Source organism: Oryzias melastigma, linkage group LG8 (assembly GCF_002922805.2).
Source record: "Oryzias melastigma strain HK-1 linkage group LG8, ASM292280v2, whole genome shotgun sequence".
In the NCBI taxonomy this organism is placed as follows: domain Eukaryota; kingdom Metazoa; phylum Chordata; class Actinopteri; order Beloniformes; family Adrianichthyidae; genus Oryzias; species Oryzias melastigma.
The window spans coordinates 13627678-13644584 of NC_050519.1; the positions used below are offsets into that span (position 1 = coordinate 13627678).

At 37.8% G+C, this 16907-nt stretch overlaps 3 protein-coding genes across 7 annotated transcripts in view; 1 reads left to right on the top strand and 2 right to left on the bottom strand.

The window, feature by feature from the left end:
• The first annotated feature begins 8 nt into the window (after positions 1–8).
• Positions 9–4015, top strand: lg8h17orf75 (linkage group 8 C17orf75 homolog). Its single transcript, XM_024271531.2, has 10 exons — positions 9–368; positions 669–743; positions 1100–1225; positions 1405–1533; positions 1622–1682; positions 1772–1891; positions 2113–2177; positions 2283–2422; positions 2510–2613; positions 2812–4015. Exons 1-10 carry the CDS (start codon positions 226–228, stop codon positions 3019–3021), a joined length of 1173 nt encoding a protein of 390 aa, XP_024127299.1. The 5' UTR covers positions 9–225; the 3' UTR covers positions 3022–4015.
• Positions 4016–4024: 9 nt separating this feature from the next.
• On the bottom strand, positions 4025–6853 carry LOC112146198. 3 transcript variants are annotated; one of them, XM_036213295.1, is made up of 9 exons: positions 6627–6853; positions 6479–6556; positions 6347–6379; positions 5578–5664; positions 5413–5495; positions 5163–5254; positions 4360–4593; positions 4219–4272; positions 4025–4160 (listed from the first exon to the last, which is right to left on the bottom strand). In XM_036213295.1, exons 1-9 carry the CDS (start codon positions 6687–6689, stop codon positions 4126–4128), a joined length of 759 nt encoding a protein of 252 aa, XP_036069188.1. In that variant the 5' UTR covers positions 6690–6853; the 3' UTR covers positions 4025–4125. The 3 variants fall into 3 exon arrangements, with proteins under 3 accessions (XP_036069188.1, XP_036069189.1, XP_036069187.1); XM_036213296.1 differs by having other exon boundaries at positions 4135–4272; positions 4360–4443; positions 4519–4593; XM_036213294.1 differs by having other exon boundaries at positions 4135–4272.
• A 69-nt stretch (positions 6854–6922) lies between these two features.
• The window catches only part of rhot1a (ras homolog family member T1a), a 14381-nt gene continuing 4396 nt past the window's right edge, over positions 6923–16907 (bottom strand). The window contains exons 7-19 of one of the 3 annotated variants that reach the window (XM_024272299.2): positions 16324–16425; positions 15475–15573; positions 15249–15357; positions 15057–15177; positions 13989–14073; positions 13753–13898; positions 13578–13678; positions 13383–13513; positions 13031–13114; positions 12760–12882; positions 12479–12681; positions 10954–11076; positions 6923–7776 (exon numbers count right to left, since the gene is read on the bottom strand). In XM_024272299.2, coding sequence (XP_024128067.1) covers positions 7659–7776; positions 10954–11076; positions 12479–12681; positions 12760–12882; positions 13031–13114; positions 13383–13513; positions 13578–13678; positions 13753–13898; positions 13989–14073; positions 15057–15177; positions 15249–15357; positions 15475–15573; positions 16324–16425 — 1545 coding nt within the window. In that variant the 3' untranslated portion in view covers positions 6923–7658. Of the gene's footprint in view, positions 7777–8712; positions 10465–10953; positions 11077–12478; positions 12682–12759; positions 12883–13030; positions 13115–13382; positions 13514–13577; positions 13679–13752; positions 13899–13988; positions 14074–15056; positions 15178–15248; positions 15358–15474; positions 15574–16323; positions 16426–16907 lie in introns of those variants that run through there. The other 2 variants (XM_024272301.2, XM_036213293.1) reach the window with 2 other exon arrangements.

Below are 16907 nucleotides of genomic sequence, written 5' to 3' on the forward strand. Positions count from 1 at the left end.
ACGACAACGGTGTGCGTCGGAAATATTTTTAAGGTGTACATTGGGCATGCCCAGTGGGCAGGTAAACGAATGAGACTTATCAGACCATCACTGCAGCTTTTATCATCAACAGCTGAATATTTTGGCGTTTGTGACTTGTAAACAGTACCAAGCGAAACTATTAAACAGGTCATCGAAACTACCATTTTAATCGTCTGAAGCTTGCCCTTGGGCGACAGAAAGACAATGTTTACCTCCCAGACGTCGTCGTTCCAAGATTCAATCGACGTGGAGGACAGAGATGAGTTTGATTCTGAAGAAATCACCGGCTACAGCCAGAAGACTCAACTGTACTGCTACTACACCATCTATCTTTATCAAGGCTCGAGGTAATGATAAAAAAATTACATTTCTTCATCCGCTCTGGAAGGGCCTCATTATCAGTAAATGCGTATTTAGTCAAGAGGACACCAAATGTGTGAGGAAAATCAAAAAAATTGCTATCAATAATAAAACGTGTTTTAGGTTAACATTTTTTTTTCAGTGCAAACAGGAACGAGGAATCACCGTGTACTCCATTACTCCCATAGTTTTTTTTTTTTTTTTTTACTGGATGACATTTGTGCAGAAAATCTCTAATGAATCTGGCTTATCTAACCACGCGATGGGCCAAATGTCAATTGTCTTAGATCTGAAGCTTCTGAGGAAAATGTGGCATGGAACCAGAGACGTGCAGACTCCACAACAACTCAGGAAGACTTTAGGTAACAAAGGAGCCACATGCTTCCCCTCCACCTGCTTCCAGTGGTTGTTTCTCTTTGGCTTTCTCTGTTCTGCATCAGTGCATCTATGGGCTGCTTTTGGAAATCCAATCATCATAGAATCAATCATGCCATTGCTCATGATTTTGTTCTGATTGGTCACTGGTGTGCTGCTGAGTTACATCTGACCGTGTTTTGTGGAATGATCAATTTCGTGGAAAAGCTTCAGACACAGTTGTTTGTGTTGTGTTGTTTCTAATTCATCTGCTTCTTCCATTTCTTCTTCGTTGAACTGAGTGGCCTCCAGAATCATAATGATCTGCGCTTCTCTCCATACTAACAAGAAGTTTCTTCCACAGCCTGACTCTGGTTGACAGCAGCCTGCCATCAGAGGCAGAACCAGAGTTGTGGACCTATATTTCAAGAAGGCTGAGCAAAGGAGCTCTTCTTGGAGGCATGGGCAACATTGCTACAGTTGAGCTTAGGTATTTAATTTTAACTTTACAAACGGATTCCTATTAAAAAACATTTTTTAATACAAATTTGGACATACCAAGTGATCGTATGTATCTATTTGTAGTAGTTTAAAATACGACCTTTTTTTTACTCTCAAATATGACAATTGAAATAATTTAACACATCGTGTTGGTTGTTTTCTTCTCAGTATTCCAGAGCAGGCAGTCGGCTGCTACTGCTGTCTCCTAGAGCAGGAAAAGTCCCCGGAACAGCCAGATGCTGATGGAAACGGATACGTCATCTGCTTCTTGGGGGGCTCGGAGAAAGGACTGAACTTATATCCTTTTGTATTTTTACCCATCATCAATTCTTACATTTTTAAAAGTTTATTCAAAAAATGAGCAGTGTTCTTTAACTGGAAACACATTTCGATTGGAGCTTGACAAATATGTGCAGGGACTGCATAGCAGCCTTCAGACCCCAGAGGTATAGTGGTGCAATTAACACTCACATCAAAACTTTATTCATTTCAATGTATTTTTTAAATGACCAAACCCTTCATGTGTGTGTTGCAGCTGCAGAATCTGGAGACAGAGGTGCGTCCCTATCTGAGCCGGTGGTATGAGGAGTCGGTGATGCACATTTATCGAGTCGTTCAGCTGGTCCAGAACAACATCACCTTTCTGCTGCATGCTGTGAGTCTTTTTAAACCACTTTCATTAGAGCTGTAATAGTGATTGGAAATAACCATCAAAACTTATCTGTTAGATCCACACAATTTTATGAACACTAAAGTCCAATCATGACATCTAAAATTTACTATATTTGATTAAATGCTTCAATTCAGTCCATTTAAAATTGTATATGTTCTCTAAAAGTTGGTGTTTCTCAATGCTGACCTTTTGTTTTCCTTCAGGCTTTGAGTCACACACATGTAGAAGTCATCAATTCGGATGAGAAGACAAAAGCTGATGTGTCTAGGTAAATTACTTAAAATAAAAGTTGCAACAGTAGTAAAACATCAAGATATGTATTTATCTTTAAGGATTTCATGCAGCAGCTCAATTTGGTTTTTTGATGTCCTAGGTTCATTAAAGCAGCCAGTTTGCAGGGCCTGTCCCAGCAGGAGACCACAACTGCCTCTCTGTGCAAAGCCATGTCAGAGGACACGCAGTCTGACCTTGTGATCGACTGCTCCACCAGCCCCCCAACGTTCACCAACACAGGCAATTAAAAATTAAACACATTTCCAGGCACACTTACATGCTAGGTGTTTATGGTTAGCATCTAACGATGATAATCTATTTCCTCAGCTACTAATCGCTTCTGCGATGAATGGATTCAGGCTTTTCTAAACGCAGCAGAGCGTTGCAACCCTTTTCTGCTTCGACAGATACTAGAGAACTTCAAACTTAAGGTGAGAGCAATAACCAAGTAATTGAAAAATATAAAGTAAAGCATTTTTAGTTCTTCTTTATCGTCTCAAGGTGAAGTTAAAAACATATAGAACCAGACTTTTTTTATTGTTTTATTCGTGTTTTATATCCCCACAATCTCTTCCTTCATCTCCGACTTCTACTTCCTCTCTGTCCAACCAATCCCTGCCTCTCTGCAGGCCATTCAGGACATGAACAGCCTGAAGCGCTTTGTGAGGCAGGCGGAGATGAGTCACTACGCCTTGTTTCGGTGCTGCCAGTTCCTCCAGACCTGCGGAAACGGCGACGTGTTGCTGCAGAACGCCAGAGCGGAGCACAGCGATCTGCCCGAAGCCTGCAACATCATCACCGTTCTGGAGGAGTTCCTCAGCGAGCAGAACCAGGCCTGAGTCTGACTCCAGCGTAACTAAGAAAAGTCATCGGTGGGCAAGTCCATCAAAAGTATTATGTGACGTCGAACCATAGATTCAGCTACTGCTGTCATAAATGTAACATACAAATCACATTATTTATGCTGGTGCTGCGGTTTCTACTAAGATTAAAGAGAAAAAGCTGTACTGTAATAAAAAAAGTAGCATCACTACACTGAGAAATATATTGATTATGATTGAGGGATAGAAAAATAGAACTTAAGTGGATCATATCTTCAGGGGTAAAAAACAAAACTGGATATTTTAGAGCTAAATGTCTAGTTTCTAGTTGTATAGTTTGTGCTCAAAACCAAATAAGTCTGACAGTAACAAAGAATTAGATATACTCTATCTAAAATCCAAATTGCATGTTACTTTAGTTTTCACCTACTTTTCAAGCATCTCAGACTAAATGTGCACTATCATATCTGTTTTTCAACATATATATATATTAGTAACCTGTTAATAAAGTTGTATTCATGTCTATTCTAATCCTGCTATGTTGTAGATATGTTGTGATGGTGTTTTTTTCTTCATGAATTCATTCCTGTTTACATTTAACTCGTCAGGTAGTAAACTGTGGAACTTTTCACTACATTCAGCAAATTATGCTTCTGAATGCGAGAACATTAAAGTGTAGAACAACATTAAAGGATATACTCATATTGTAAATAACATTCTTTTCTCTTTGTACAACAGGGTTTTCATTTTATTTCACTCCATAAGATTAATATTTCTGGCATTAAGCTCAAATCATTTTCTTTCAATTCAGTCCAAAGTATAAAATAGAGCAATATCATGTTGGTGTATATTTTGTTGTTGTGACCCAGGTGGGATGTCAGAATATAATATAACGGATGCAATATATGTGTGTGTTGAGCACTTCCTCTGTAATTACACATGACTGTGAGACATCCTGTATAGTTTGAACTCAAATAAACTAAAAATTGGGCTTTGTTGTTGTGTAAACATACAGGATTTCCACTTTTTTCTCCTCAAACACAAAACATGTAGATGTGATGGATTAGTCTGTAGAAGGAAATATACATGACGCCGACATGGTGGGTTTCCATCTTGTTTTCTTCAGTGAGTTTCCTCCTCTGACGACTCCTCTGAAACTGCAAAGACTTCATTAAGCAAATGTCACATATTCCAGCAAACTGCTATAGGAGTTACCTAATGTGCAAAAAGTCGTCCTCAAATGAGAGCTTGGAATGTCATATGTGGGTTCTGAAGGAAACAGATTACATCAAACAATTAGTTTCTGCCATTTTATATATATGTAGGAAAAAGATAAAAATCTAAACTTTAACTCACCCTCATACTCAGCATGTTTAATGCAAGATCTGGGAGAATCGTACAGATCATCCATCTTTGTTGGAGTGCTGATCTTCTGAACGGCTGCAAGAATGAGATGAAATGACTTTAGAGATCTGCTAAATCTCTTAAGAAACGAAATATACGTTTCCACCAAACCTCTACAAGGTAAGACGTCATATTCATATGATTGGTGATCTTCACCGTTGAACCCAATGGAATGAGACTCGTGATCTGCAGAAGGAGGAGATGACACTCAGCAGCAGGTGCAACAGCCTGAAGCTACAACCATTCTAGAGAGGAAAATGATGTAACATAATATAAAAAAGATTAAATTAATAAATATTGTTCTCAAATTTAAAATTTGTGGCCACTAATTAGAATTTTTTTTGCAGACAATTATGTATTTTGTGGACACAGATAAACAAGTAATCGCTTCTCGACTCACATATGAGCTGAAGTGTCATCCCATTCCTAACCTATAGAATTCAATATGATGTCAGCCCATCTTTTGCAGCTATTACAGCTTCTAATCTTCGGGGAAGGCTGTCCACCTCATTGAGGAGAAATTTTTGCTCTATTCTTCCAAAAGCACATTAGTCAAGTCACACTGATGTTGGTGGAGAAGGCCTGGATCTCAGTCTGATCTAATTCATCTCAAAGGTGTTCTACTGGGTTCAATACAAATTTGTGCACAGAAAATACTAATTTGTGGCCGCAAACTTGGAGTGAACTTTTTTTCATTGTCATGTCCAGGACTCCTATATATAGGACCTCAAATAGGTCGATTTTATTTAGTTTACCTAAGCTGTGCTTCTCGTGGATCCTGGCTTCAGGGTAGATTTGATGACTGGGAGTAACAGAAGCAGCAGGAAGCAGCGGCATCATGCTATGACTGCAAGCAGAAGGTTGGTCTGGTCATCTTTATCTATAAATGACCCCACTCCATGAAACGATTTAATTATCAGGTACAAAACCCACACAGGCAGAATCCATATTTATCAAAAAACCACAAAAGAAACTTGTGAAACCAAAAAATGTTTCTCATCTTACTGAGTGCCTGGATTCGTAGAGAGGCGCATGGCTTCCCAAAGGTGCTCAACCCACTGCTTTCTGAGAGCTGCTGTCTGGGCTGCCTACATACACACACACACACACACACAAAGGTCTGTGACCACATCGAAACACTATTGTTACCTCGTTCAATGTCAGACTCACCAACATTTTGCACTTCCCGTTTGTCAAGATGATTTCAAACATAAAGTGCTTCTTAGTAGCTTTTGGAATCTCTCGCACTGATTGAACCTGAATCGAGAGAAGCTGGTTAGACACTGAAGAAGTTGTTCCTCTTATGGAGCTTGTGTGGGCTCAGACTATGGAGGAATTGAAAAAAAGAAACATCTTTGCAGTACACAACTGTACACAAAAAACAGACAAACATTGAAAATTAAGATAAAAAATCACAGCATAAGACATTTACAAAAACAGAAAGAGAATGTAATAAAGTCAACAATTACAAAAAAAGTTTGTATTTATAATATATGAATACATACTAATGTATTGATAAATGCATAGTTTGCTGAAAATCTGCATTCAAAGTAAAAAGTGGATAAATGTGGCAGATTTTTCCTCTGAACATAAATGGGATCATTATAACAAACCAAAATTATTTAGAAATATTTCAACAAAAATTTAAAGATCTGGAAGTTTTTTATGCTAATATACAATAATTTATCAAGTTATATTTAACAGTCATATTTAATTAAATCAATGTTTAGTCTGTGTACTATATAAGAGTAAATATGTCTGTTTATGATCAAGAATAATTAAGTCAAGATCACATTATCTTTTATTTTCCAATATGCCTCATATTTCTGTATTTTTTGTCATTTTCTGTCACTTTTTATTGTTTGAAATAAACTGATTAAGTACATGAACTAAAAACCTCTTAGTAAGGTTCAAATAAATGAAAAAAAGAACCACTTACTGTATAAATGTAGTAATAACCTTTCAAGGTTGACTGTGAGGATGACAGTGAACATAAAAAAAAACATTCAAATATGAGGCTCTGGAACTCATTCTTTTTAAATAAATAGCATTAAAGTTCATTTCTACTCACAGCATCACAGTTCTTCTCATTGTAGAAGAACAGGGTCGTGTTCTGAAGCCTGAACCAGTACGTGACCCACCTCAGTTTCTACCGATAAGACAAAGGGAACTAAATAAAAGCTCTTTATGAGCAGAGAGCAAACGTGATTAAAACTCACCAGAGTGTCTTTTCTTTTCTGCAGAAAGCCTTCAAACAGTAAACTGGTCCCATTAACAGACATGTTGGCCTCAGAAGCAGCCCCCCCACCGTGGCAGCCAGTCCCTTAAACCTCCATCTACGACCTGGATGTGAGGCGTCACTTCCTCCTCGCAGTAGCCGGAGTCTCTTCACCGGAACCACTTCTCTATTTTGCCCCTCAGTGGTTTTAGTTCAAATACTTCTTCCCACTTATAGTTTTACTATTGAGTCTGCTTAATAAATAATCGTTTTTAAATTTGAACAAACAACCAGCCGTTCCAGATGACAAACCTTTATTGTAAATGTTGAGGGAGAAACAGAACGCTTTGATGATTTGAAGCCAGGCTTTGTCTTCTCTGCAGGATTTCAGTTTGGTTGTGCCGCAGTAAAAATCTGAGCTCTTTTTGAAACCAAAAACAACACAAGCAGCATAAATGATGACAGATTTGATAATACTAAATACAAAAATACATGAAAAATCTGCTTCATGCATTCAAAACAGGCAAATAGAGGTTAATAAATAACTCTGTTTCAACGTGTGCGTGACAACCGTGACCTTTCCAGTGTTTCTTCTGATCTCATGTTTTGGATTCAAATGCTACCTAAAATGTTTAATACATACATACTATACTGCATATACATCACTAAACGGATTCAAGTCCCTTTTTGAGTCCCTTCTGTTCAGCTCCTCAATCTCTAAATATCTATTCAACCAGAGGAATAAAAAGAACTGAATCAGTTGATAAAATCTTGTGACGTCTAATGTTTGATCTGGGCTAAACTAAAGCATCTGATTTATAAACTGCGCTCCAAAAATGCCCGTTTCAACAAACCACACTCTGGATAAAAAAACAAATAAGCACCCGCAGTCGGATTTGTTTCTTGCTCGTATCGGTGTCACAATCGACCATCAGGTTTGGCTGCTTGGAGAGCCAGTCTTTAAGAGTCTTTCCGGTCATTTGGGAGTGGATTCCACAGAAAAACCAGGGAGGAAGAGGCTCTCTCTTGCTGATCACCGCTGTTTCAGGAGGGCTCTGTACATGGCGAAGCCCAGAACGGCACACACTGTGGCGCCCAGGCTCGCCCGCAGCCAGAAGGTGGAGTTCTTCAGGTCCGCCTGGGCCATGTGCCTGCAGGGTGAACACCAGGGAAACTGCTTTAGTGGGAGGCCGCAGAGGCAATGACAAGACAAATTCGGGCAAATTTCACTGAAAACTTCCTCAATCTCGACAGCTAATGACGAAAGTCGATACCCAGGGGTTGGAAACAGAATCACATGCTTCGCCGTGGTATTTGACTGACAGGTTTAGCTTAAATCAAAAAGCATCAAATGAATTGAGTGAAAAAAAGCAAAACTGTGATTCTTTTTCTTTAAGAAAAAAAAAGGTTTGCAATAAAAGAGCAAAAAAAAAATGCTGCAAAAAAGGGGAAAAGCTCAAGCAAGAAACAGCAAAACTCATTTGTCTGATGATGTCAATCCTTTTACGCCAAAACCCCGCTGTCGTTTTAAAGTGCCGGAAGCATCGTCTCTTATCCATCATGTGACAAAACCCACATGAACATCAACACTTCTCTCTCGGCTTTACCTTTCTGCAGAACGGCCCGCTCAGCTGAGGCCTCCATATAAATGGACTCCTCCGTGTGGGGGGGTGCTGCGACCTGCTGCATCACGCTGAATCCCCCCCTCCCTCTCTGACAGCCCAAAGGATCCACCCTCCACCCAGCCATGCACACAAACACCCACACTGTTGCACCGGGACCCCAAGCTACGCTCACACAGGGACACAGCAGCAGCTGAAGATCGGCTTCCAACCGAGTTCTGATTAATCTGTTATTGGGCTCACGTTTAGTTTGTTTAAAGACACGGCCACAATCACGTAGATTTATTAATAAAAAAGTATTTTAACGTCTTAAAGAACAGAAAAATCATGACAAAAGTTTAAAAATAAATGACATTATATAAGTTTAAGTGGAAAAAAATACAAAATTTCAACATATTTGGTGTTTTTATATAATTTTCTCGGAAATTACCTAAAAATTAAAAGCTTTTATGTAAAATTTATCAAGCAAAAACATGTTTTATTTTTAAAATATTTTGCAAAAAACCTTAAATATACGTTTTATGTTTTATTTATTGGAAGGAAGTATGACCTACAACACTTTTATTCAACTTTTTAACATAGTTTAACATTTTTTAGTGTCGGTTATAATAGTTTGGACATTAATTCACCTTATTTTGCATTTTCTAATTGAGTTAACCTGGAAAAATGAGTTTGAGATGCCATTCTAACGGACAGTAAAAACGCATGCTGTGGAGCGCCCCCACAGCCCGACCCTGTACATGCTGTTATTAATGCAGACGAATGCAAGCTCACATGCAGCTCATCTATCAAAGCAATTAACTCTTATTTATCCAAATATTTAAGCCAAGGCGCCAAACAATCAACCACCAAAAATCTGCTTCACATGAATGACAGATGTGAAACTTCCCCCCATCACCACTAGATGGCAGTATTTGACCAATCCCTGACGTGCTTTAGGTGAGCTAAGCCACAAATCATGAAGTGTTAATAAAAGAGAGTGAAGACATGCAAGAAGAAAAGGAAGACGGGAAGCCAGAAACAAGAGAGGGAACACCTGAAGAGTGAAAGGAAAAAAGAAAACACAAAGATGGGAGACAGGAAAATGGGATGAAATGATTGGTTCAGTGCAGCAAAATCATTCAGAGCAACTTGATTTTTTTAATCATTAGTGGCTGAAGCACATCTCAACACACAGGAAGTAGTGTCGCCGTCTCTAACGGCTAAAAGACAGCCTCTCCTGTGAGTTCAGAGTCCAGCGTGAAGACAGAAAATGAGACTGAAAACGTCACAGAACATCAATCATGGACAGGAGATCAATTTAGAAATGCAAACATGCAGAAGACAGTGAAGTTTTCAGTGGGATGAAACACAAAGGGATCGGCTGTGTTTCTCTCATTTTTGTATGCAAACGCTGCATGCAAATCAAAGTTTACCGTTTGCATATTCACTGCAGTAATCATCTCTGACACGTGGAAGAAGGGCAGCTCAGAAAGTCACACCTGCAGTTCAAAGCATCCTGATCCTCCTGGTTCATGTTTGAGATGAAATCTTCACAGCTAAGCTATTTTTAAAGACCCACCCCGATGAAAACTGTCCTTTGAACTTGTTCTTGCAGCATTTTTTCTCCTGATCAAGGACATATGCTAGAAAATAATGCTTAAAATTTAATTTCTGAGGATTTCTTTTATTCAAAAAAGTGCTGGGCGACATGGAAAAAAATGTATATCATGATATAAATTATTTTAACAATATATATCATGATATACCAAACTAAATATTATATTATCAGTTATTCTCTGAAAAAAAATGGCATAAATGTCATTACTTACTTTTCTCTGACTTTATTTTTTAAAGTAACTTGTAACACAGAGGCTGTAAACTAGTGGTGGAGTGTTTAAACAGAGAGTTCTAAAGCTATGATGGGAAGTGGGGGCGGAGATGAACTACTGCTGTTCTTCAGATACTGTATCCTAGAAAAGCTTTTGATTTTGGCTACAAACGGCATTATCATTTAACAGACCACTAGTAGGAACGCTTTGAAAATAAATCTAAAGATGATCGGAGTAGGACTAAAATAATGTTAACTATGATTCTGCATTAGTTGCTGCATTAGTTGCGCGTGCAGAGTTCACACACAAACACGCGGGTACCTCCCTGGCTAACAGTCTGGGAGTCAGCTGGCACAGCGCCGCCACACTCGGCTGTAACAGCCTGCACACAGAGTGGCTCGGCTGGCTGGAACGGGAGCAGAAACCGAGACGTGATTGGCCGGTTTTATCAGAAAGACAAGACTGACTTCTAAACAAATGCAAAAATGTTATCTTCCATTGTGAAGCATTTCTAACTAATAAAACTGTTAAAGGTAGAGTTAAATAAGGCTTATTCGTAAATAAACCTTATTTTCGTTTGCAGGCATCCACCTTCCTGAGCTACAGTAGAGCAGGAGACAGCCTTCCTTTAACCATCACTGAGGTGAGCAAAGCTGCCAGATCAAACCATGTCACCATGCATCACCTTCATGCTTCCTGCAGTGGATATGCAGAGTAAACTTTCCTTTTTGGCCGAGCACTGAAGGACAGCAGAGGGGCTATCACTGTCAGAGTTAGAGGTCGGATTATTGGAGACACGCCTCTCTGTGCTCCATCCTGGAGGTGCGCTCCAAGGATGGTAAGAGACACAGGAAGAGGAGGGAAGGGACAGGAAGTCTACATTCTGTGTATGAACCTGTTGTAAACGACCCTGCGGAGTTGAGCTTTAACGCTGCGCAGCAGCTCCAACTTCAGGAGGTTCTGACACAGGCAATAAGTGCACCTGTTGCAGGAACACATGCAGCGGAGGCGGGCATGGCTGCGGAAAGACACAAAAATGCGTGTTTTCACAGTTATACAACATGCAGGGAGGGGGAGGAGCCTCAATGACGTGTAGCAGACCAGAACTTTCACTGATGCAGCCATAAACAGTTATCTTACAGACAGACATGGTCAAAGAAATAAAACTTAGAGAAAATTTGTTTTAAAATAAACATAAAATTACTTGCTATAGTGTTTATACAGCAAAGGAGCGCTTTTATTTTGGTAGTGACATAATTGAATTAAAATCTGTCTTCTTTTTAGATACACAAATGATTGGGCTCTTTTATTAAATATTTAATTTATTTTTTTAAATAAGAACCAATTCCACTTAAGTTAATATGACTGTGTGGTGCATTTTAATAGAAATGATTTACTTATAAAAATCAAAAAGTATCATTTTTATTCTAAAAATTAAATTACAAGTGGAAATGTAATCCAAAAATAATGTATTGTTTTCATAAGGTGCATTTCTAGACTCTCAACAGAAAAGAGTAAATAGCAAAAAAAAAAGAGTTTAAAGCTTAAAATAAAACTAAAATATCAAATAAAAATGTAGTCATAACATGGATAAGTGAATATAATTTTTAAAAGTCCCTTATTATATTATTATTAATTATTATCAGGATTTATTATTATATTGATTAGAAAAAATATTTTTGCAGTGAAAAATAGTGATTTAATATTATCAATATATTAATAAATATAGTAATTCAATAATTAGATTAATATAATAAGTGACATTTTTAAATTATATTTACCGAATTTACTATAATAATTATGTAATAATGTAATTTTACTCTTTTCTGTTGAGAGTCGAGAAAGATGCCTCATAAATGCAATGTAATATTTTTTTTGATTAAATTTCCACTTATAATTTAATGTAAACAATAATAATAGCAATACATTCAGCATATACAATGTAAGAATTCCACTTATTTTTAATTATATCTTATTACTATATTCATTAAAATTAATGTAATTTAATTTGAAAATACCGTCTCTTCTACTTCCTGCAGAATTTGAATAGATTTAGAAGTTTTTCCAACTTCATCGTTTACACTGAAATACTGCAGCCTAAACCTGTAGGATTTTCAAATTAAAGCAATAGGATTACAAACTGTTAACAATGAGATTAACTGAAATGCTAATTAATTTAGCCCAAATTCTAATCTGATCAAGGAGGTTTAAGGAGTTTAAACACCCCACTGAGTTTATACATCTTAAGGATTGGGCATAAAATGTTTCTGATGGAGATTTAAAGTTGGTTTTTAGGGTACAAAAATCTCTACACACAACCTTTGTTATTTCATTACTACATAGTTTAAGTATCCATGGTAATATGATCACGTTTAGTCAGTTAATTCTAGCACTCTGAAATGAAGAGCTGGGACACTCACGGATACATGGCCATGGTGGTGAGTCTGGTGTACAGATCCTTGTTGGGGGCGGTGGTTGTGTTGCAAGTGAAGGACTGCGGTGGGTGGAGCTTGTGCTTCCGGCAGAAGTCGTGCGGTGACAGACTGTAGTGCTGCCGTACCTCGTGCAGGTCGGACTTGGCAGCGATTACCACACACGGCGTTTTGCTGTCTATGAAGTATTGCTGCAAAAAAAAAAACAATGTTAATGAGGTGAGCAAAAATGAGGCTTTGAGGTAACTTATTAAGAAAAATTGACCTACCTTGTACACTTTAGCACAATACTCAAAGGAACGGGGGTCGCTGACGTCGTACACCAGGCAGACCACATCACAGGCCAAGTCCGCCTCCGACAGGAAGTCCAAATCTGGCATCACTTCATGCAGCTTTTCATGACCACGACGGGCAGAGAGAGATCAGAGCGCAGAAAGAGAGATTAGCATTCCAGCGCGGGTGCTGCGATACGCAGGGATTACATAACAGTAATCCAAAAAGCAGCCGGTCAGATGTCTGGTCAGAGAGAGCGCTCCTCACCAGCAGGTATTTCTCCTGTCCGTAAACGTAGGTGGTGCTGATGGCGTAGTAGGACTTGTGGTTTTCTTTGATCTGCTTTTGCCGCTGGGATGGAAAAACAAACAAAATATTTAGCATCCAAATAAATTTGCTGACTTTTATTTTTATTTGACTTTCTTTACCTGTTAAGAAAACTATAAATAATTCAAGCAACATTTCTACATTTTTACACATTCTTTTATTTTGAAGGAGCAGCCATAAAAGCCTCCTAGAAAGATTGGCCCAAAAATGACATTGCCCTGCAAGTTTTTGCCTCTGAAAACTAACACTTGGTGTTATTTAGATTTAAAAAAGGGTTTTTGGTTTCACACACCTGTAGGTTTCTGCCGAGGAAAGCTTGGAGGAAGCCGCTCTTCCCGCTCCCTGGTGCCCCCAAGACGTTACAGCGGAAGACGCTGCGCTGCGTTTGCTTCTTCTGCAGGTCGATTCGCTTGTTGCGGGTCACTGGAGGGTCACATTTTCAGCATCAAATCAAAGACAAAAAAAAAGTGGATGGATGGAATCTTACCGGTTATGGCTGCTGCCTGGGACTCCTGCTCATAGACAATAGAGTAACCAAGATAACCTAAATATTCCAAACTCCGCTGCACATCCAGGTAAGTTGTCAAACTGTAAACAAAACAACAAAATATATTAGAAGTGATGATTTAGTATGTGTGTGGAACAGGATGCTACACACTCACGTCCACTGGGACAGGTAACCCTGGTATGTGATCCACCCCTTCTCATTTGTGCACACGGTGTTGTTGACGTCCGGCCCCCAGGGCATGTAGGGAAACACTTTGAACAAATCCTTCACTTCCTCCGGCGACAGCGCGCAGTCTCTGTCCTGTAGGACACCCAAAGGCCAAACTTATTGGACTTCATTTCAAACAGTCAAGAATCAATTATAGAGTAAAAGTAAGAGTTCTTCTCTTACTTTGTCGTGTTTGTCGAAGACGCTCTGAAGGAAGAGGTAAGCGTTGTGGTTGAGCTCTGTGGTGCAATCAGAAGGAATCTTAATCCTGGAACAGAGAAAGACACAAACAGTATTATCTAAAATAGTAAATCTGCAAGAAAAATAATGTTTTTGTTTTTTTTTATTAAACAGAATAATCAGTTATTTAAAAAGACAGAGCAGATCAGTAAAGATGGGAAACTCCCACCAGATTGACCAGATTATCATGGGAGTAATTAGAGGAATCATCCTGATAATCCAGTTTACTCTTCAAAAGAAGGAGACCTATTGATTAATAACAAAGGAAATCCTCAGATAGGTGAGTTTAAATCTTAAAATGGAAGTTTTTTCAAAAACATGAAAACAAATGTCGTACTAATCAAGTCGATGCTGCAGCAGACAAACCTCAGAACATTTAAGGTTAGATTTGAACACTTTAGTTTGACAAACGAGTCCGGAATTATTTAAAGCCCCACTGTGTTTGTGGTGGTTTTAATATATTATTGTGGCATTTTTCTCAAGATAGAGGACATATAATAAAGATAATTAAGCTTAAAATAGCATTTCTGAGTATTTCTTTAATCAAATTGTTATGAATCAGAAGTAGATGTAAAAAAACTGTTTGAAAATGTAGAAACTACGCTGGGAAGACCACAAACTCTTTACTCCACTCTATTCTGATGCATCCACTTGTAGACGACTAGATCATGTGCGACTTCATTTCATCCTCATCTGAGCTGGCTCTAAACTGTACAGCTGGAAAGCTCCAATTTTTATTTTTTATTTCCATTTTTATTGCACCGGTAATATTAGGTTGGAGTTGTGACAGGCTGTAAGCTAGTGGGAGAACGTGTGAACAGAGAGTTATGGGTGACAGGAAGTGGGGCGGCAACAGTTCCGCAAATTTCTAATGAACTCCTGCCGCTCTAAATAAAATTTGTCCAAGAAAACGATTTTTATTTTGCCTAAAAACTGCATAATCAGAAGACGACTGGGAACACCATTAAAATAGATTCATATATTGAAAATGATGATTGTGTTGTTGCTCACATGGGGAACAGATATTCCTGCGTGAGCTCCAGGTCGTCGTCGTATCCAAACCGCCTCAGTACGGTCCACGTGGTCTCGTGTCGACCTCGCTGGATGAAGAGTGTGTGCAGGAACAGGAAGCCTGCAGAGACACGTTCTGAGCCTCCGAGTCAAAGCAGACGAACAGACGATAAAACAGACCATCAATCCGACCTTTAAGCGTCAGTCCGTTGTCTTTGACTCCATCCGCCATGTTCCTCCTGACCACGTTCTTCACATCCTCCAAAGCTTGGGGTGCCAGAGGTGTATTGAAACAAGTTCTCTAGAAACATTCACAAAAACACACAGATCAGCCTTGGAGGACGGTTTTCTTTTCAGGTTTACCTAAAGTCTGGAAAGCAGAAACATTTCCACCGCCTTTCTCTTAAAGAAAATCTACCTGAAAGAAGTTCAGCTCGTTGTCGTTCAGGATCCCATCGTTGTCCAGGTCGGTAATTTTAAATATTCTAGTTAAAGCCTTAATACAGGACAATTTCAGCTGTAAAAGAAAAGATACACACGTTAACCGAGGCTGTAATATGTGAGACATGCTGCCAAACGAGATATTATTTTCTTTATTTTATTCTCTGAAATTATAACTGCATCTTTTGTTTTATAAAAAAAAAAAAAAACTCATAAAGATTAGAACTAAAAATAAAAATATAAACATAAATGCTATTCTTTGAATTTTTAGGAATTTACCTTTATTTTGTGTGGCACATCTCTTTAAAAATGTGTCAGAAATTCAATAAATTCATAATTTTTTATAATAAAATAACATTTTTCAATTAAAATAGTAGGTTTTAAACTGTGATGATAAAAAAAGTTTGGCTGTAGCTACTGATATATGATCAGGATTTAGTGACAGTTGGAATTCTTCCCTTTTTGTGTTTAATAACTTTAACTACAAAAGTGTTGCTAAAAAAAGGTTAAATTGAGATTGCTGATTTAAAAGTTGAATATGCATTGTAATAAATAAAATCTCATTTGTTCTAATTTTAATTTAGAGTGCAAACTAAATAAGAAGAACTGAAAAAGCAACATGTAACATATTTAGACAGATTCTTCATTATTTAAATATTTAGAGCCACAGTAAACACATCTTTATTTACATTATTTTGCATTTTAATAAAATGCATCTTCACAGCAGGAAGAGCAAACATAACTGATAATAAATGCAAAGCTTTCTCAGCATTTGATCTTGTTTGAGAAGGTAAATCATCTTCTAAGTTTAGACTGCTGGACTCACTTCCTTCTCCTCCGGACAGTACAGAGGTCCTGTTGGATGGAGAACGGCCTTCTGGGCGTAGTAGAACAACTCAGAGATGTTCTTCAGGTTTTTGGCAGAGCACTGAAGTCAGAAAAGGAGAACAAATGAATAAATGTCCAAAAATATATTTGGACATATAAATAAGAATTTTCTTTCTTAAAAAAAGGAACTTAATGCATTTTAGAAAATAAATATTTCACAATAAAATGTACATTTTATACAGATAAATGTAGTTTGTGTAAAATAATTTAATATTTACATCCAATTTAACTGTATTACAATGAAAACAAAAATAAAATAAGATTAATAAATTATAAAAAATACAATTTGAATTTCACATCAAAAGAATTATTTTGGTTTAAAGAGCAAAAATTACTAGTTTAAGATCCAATATTTGGGTCTTTTTTGGCACAGAGGTATTGTGGATGTTTTACATTAACATCATGTGAATCTTATCATTTCCTTACTTTACATGTACTCTAATGTACTTGTATTTATGCAAAAAAATAACTTTTCAATAACTAGAAAAATTGCATTTCCTGCGGAAATACGTTTGATTGCAG

Bases quoted from the DNA above. Each gene is read 5' to 3' on its own strand.
- LOC112146198 (XM_036213294.1), bottom strand. From the start codon at position 6,689: ATGTCTGTTAATGGGACCAGTTTACTGTTTGAAGGCTTTCTGCAGAAA. The intron at 6,557-6,626 runs GTGAGTTTTAAT...TCTTATCGGTAG, and splicing joins AGAAAAGAAAAGACACTCTG to AAACTGAGGTGGGTCACGTA. The intron at 4,273-4,359 runs GTGAGTTAAAGT...TGTTTCCTTCAG, and splicing joins TAAACATGCTGAGTATGAGG to AACCCACATATGACATTCCA.
- lg8h17orf75 (XM_024271531.2), top strand. From the start codon at position 226: ATGTTTACCTCCCAGACGTCGTCGTTCCAAGATTCAATCGACGTGGAG. The intron at 369-668 runs GTAATGATAAAA...CAATTGTCTTAG, and splicing joins TATCTTTATCAAGGCTCGAG to ATCTGAAGCTTCTGAGGAAA. The intron at 1,534-1,621 runs ATATCCTTTTGT...AACTGGAAACAC, and splicing joins TCGGAGAAAGGACTGAACTT to ATTTCGATTGGAGCTTGACA.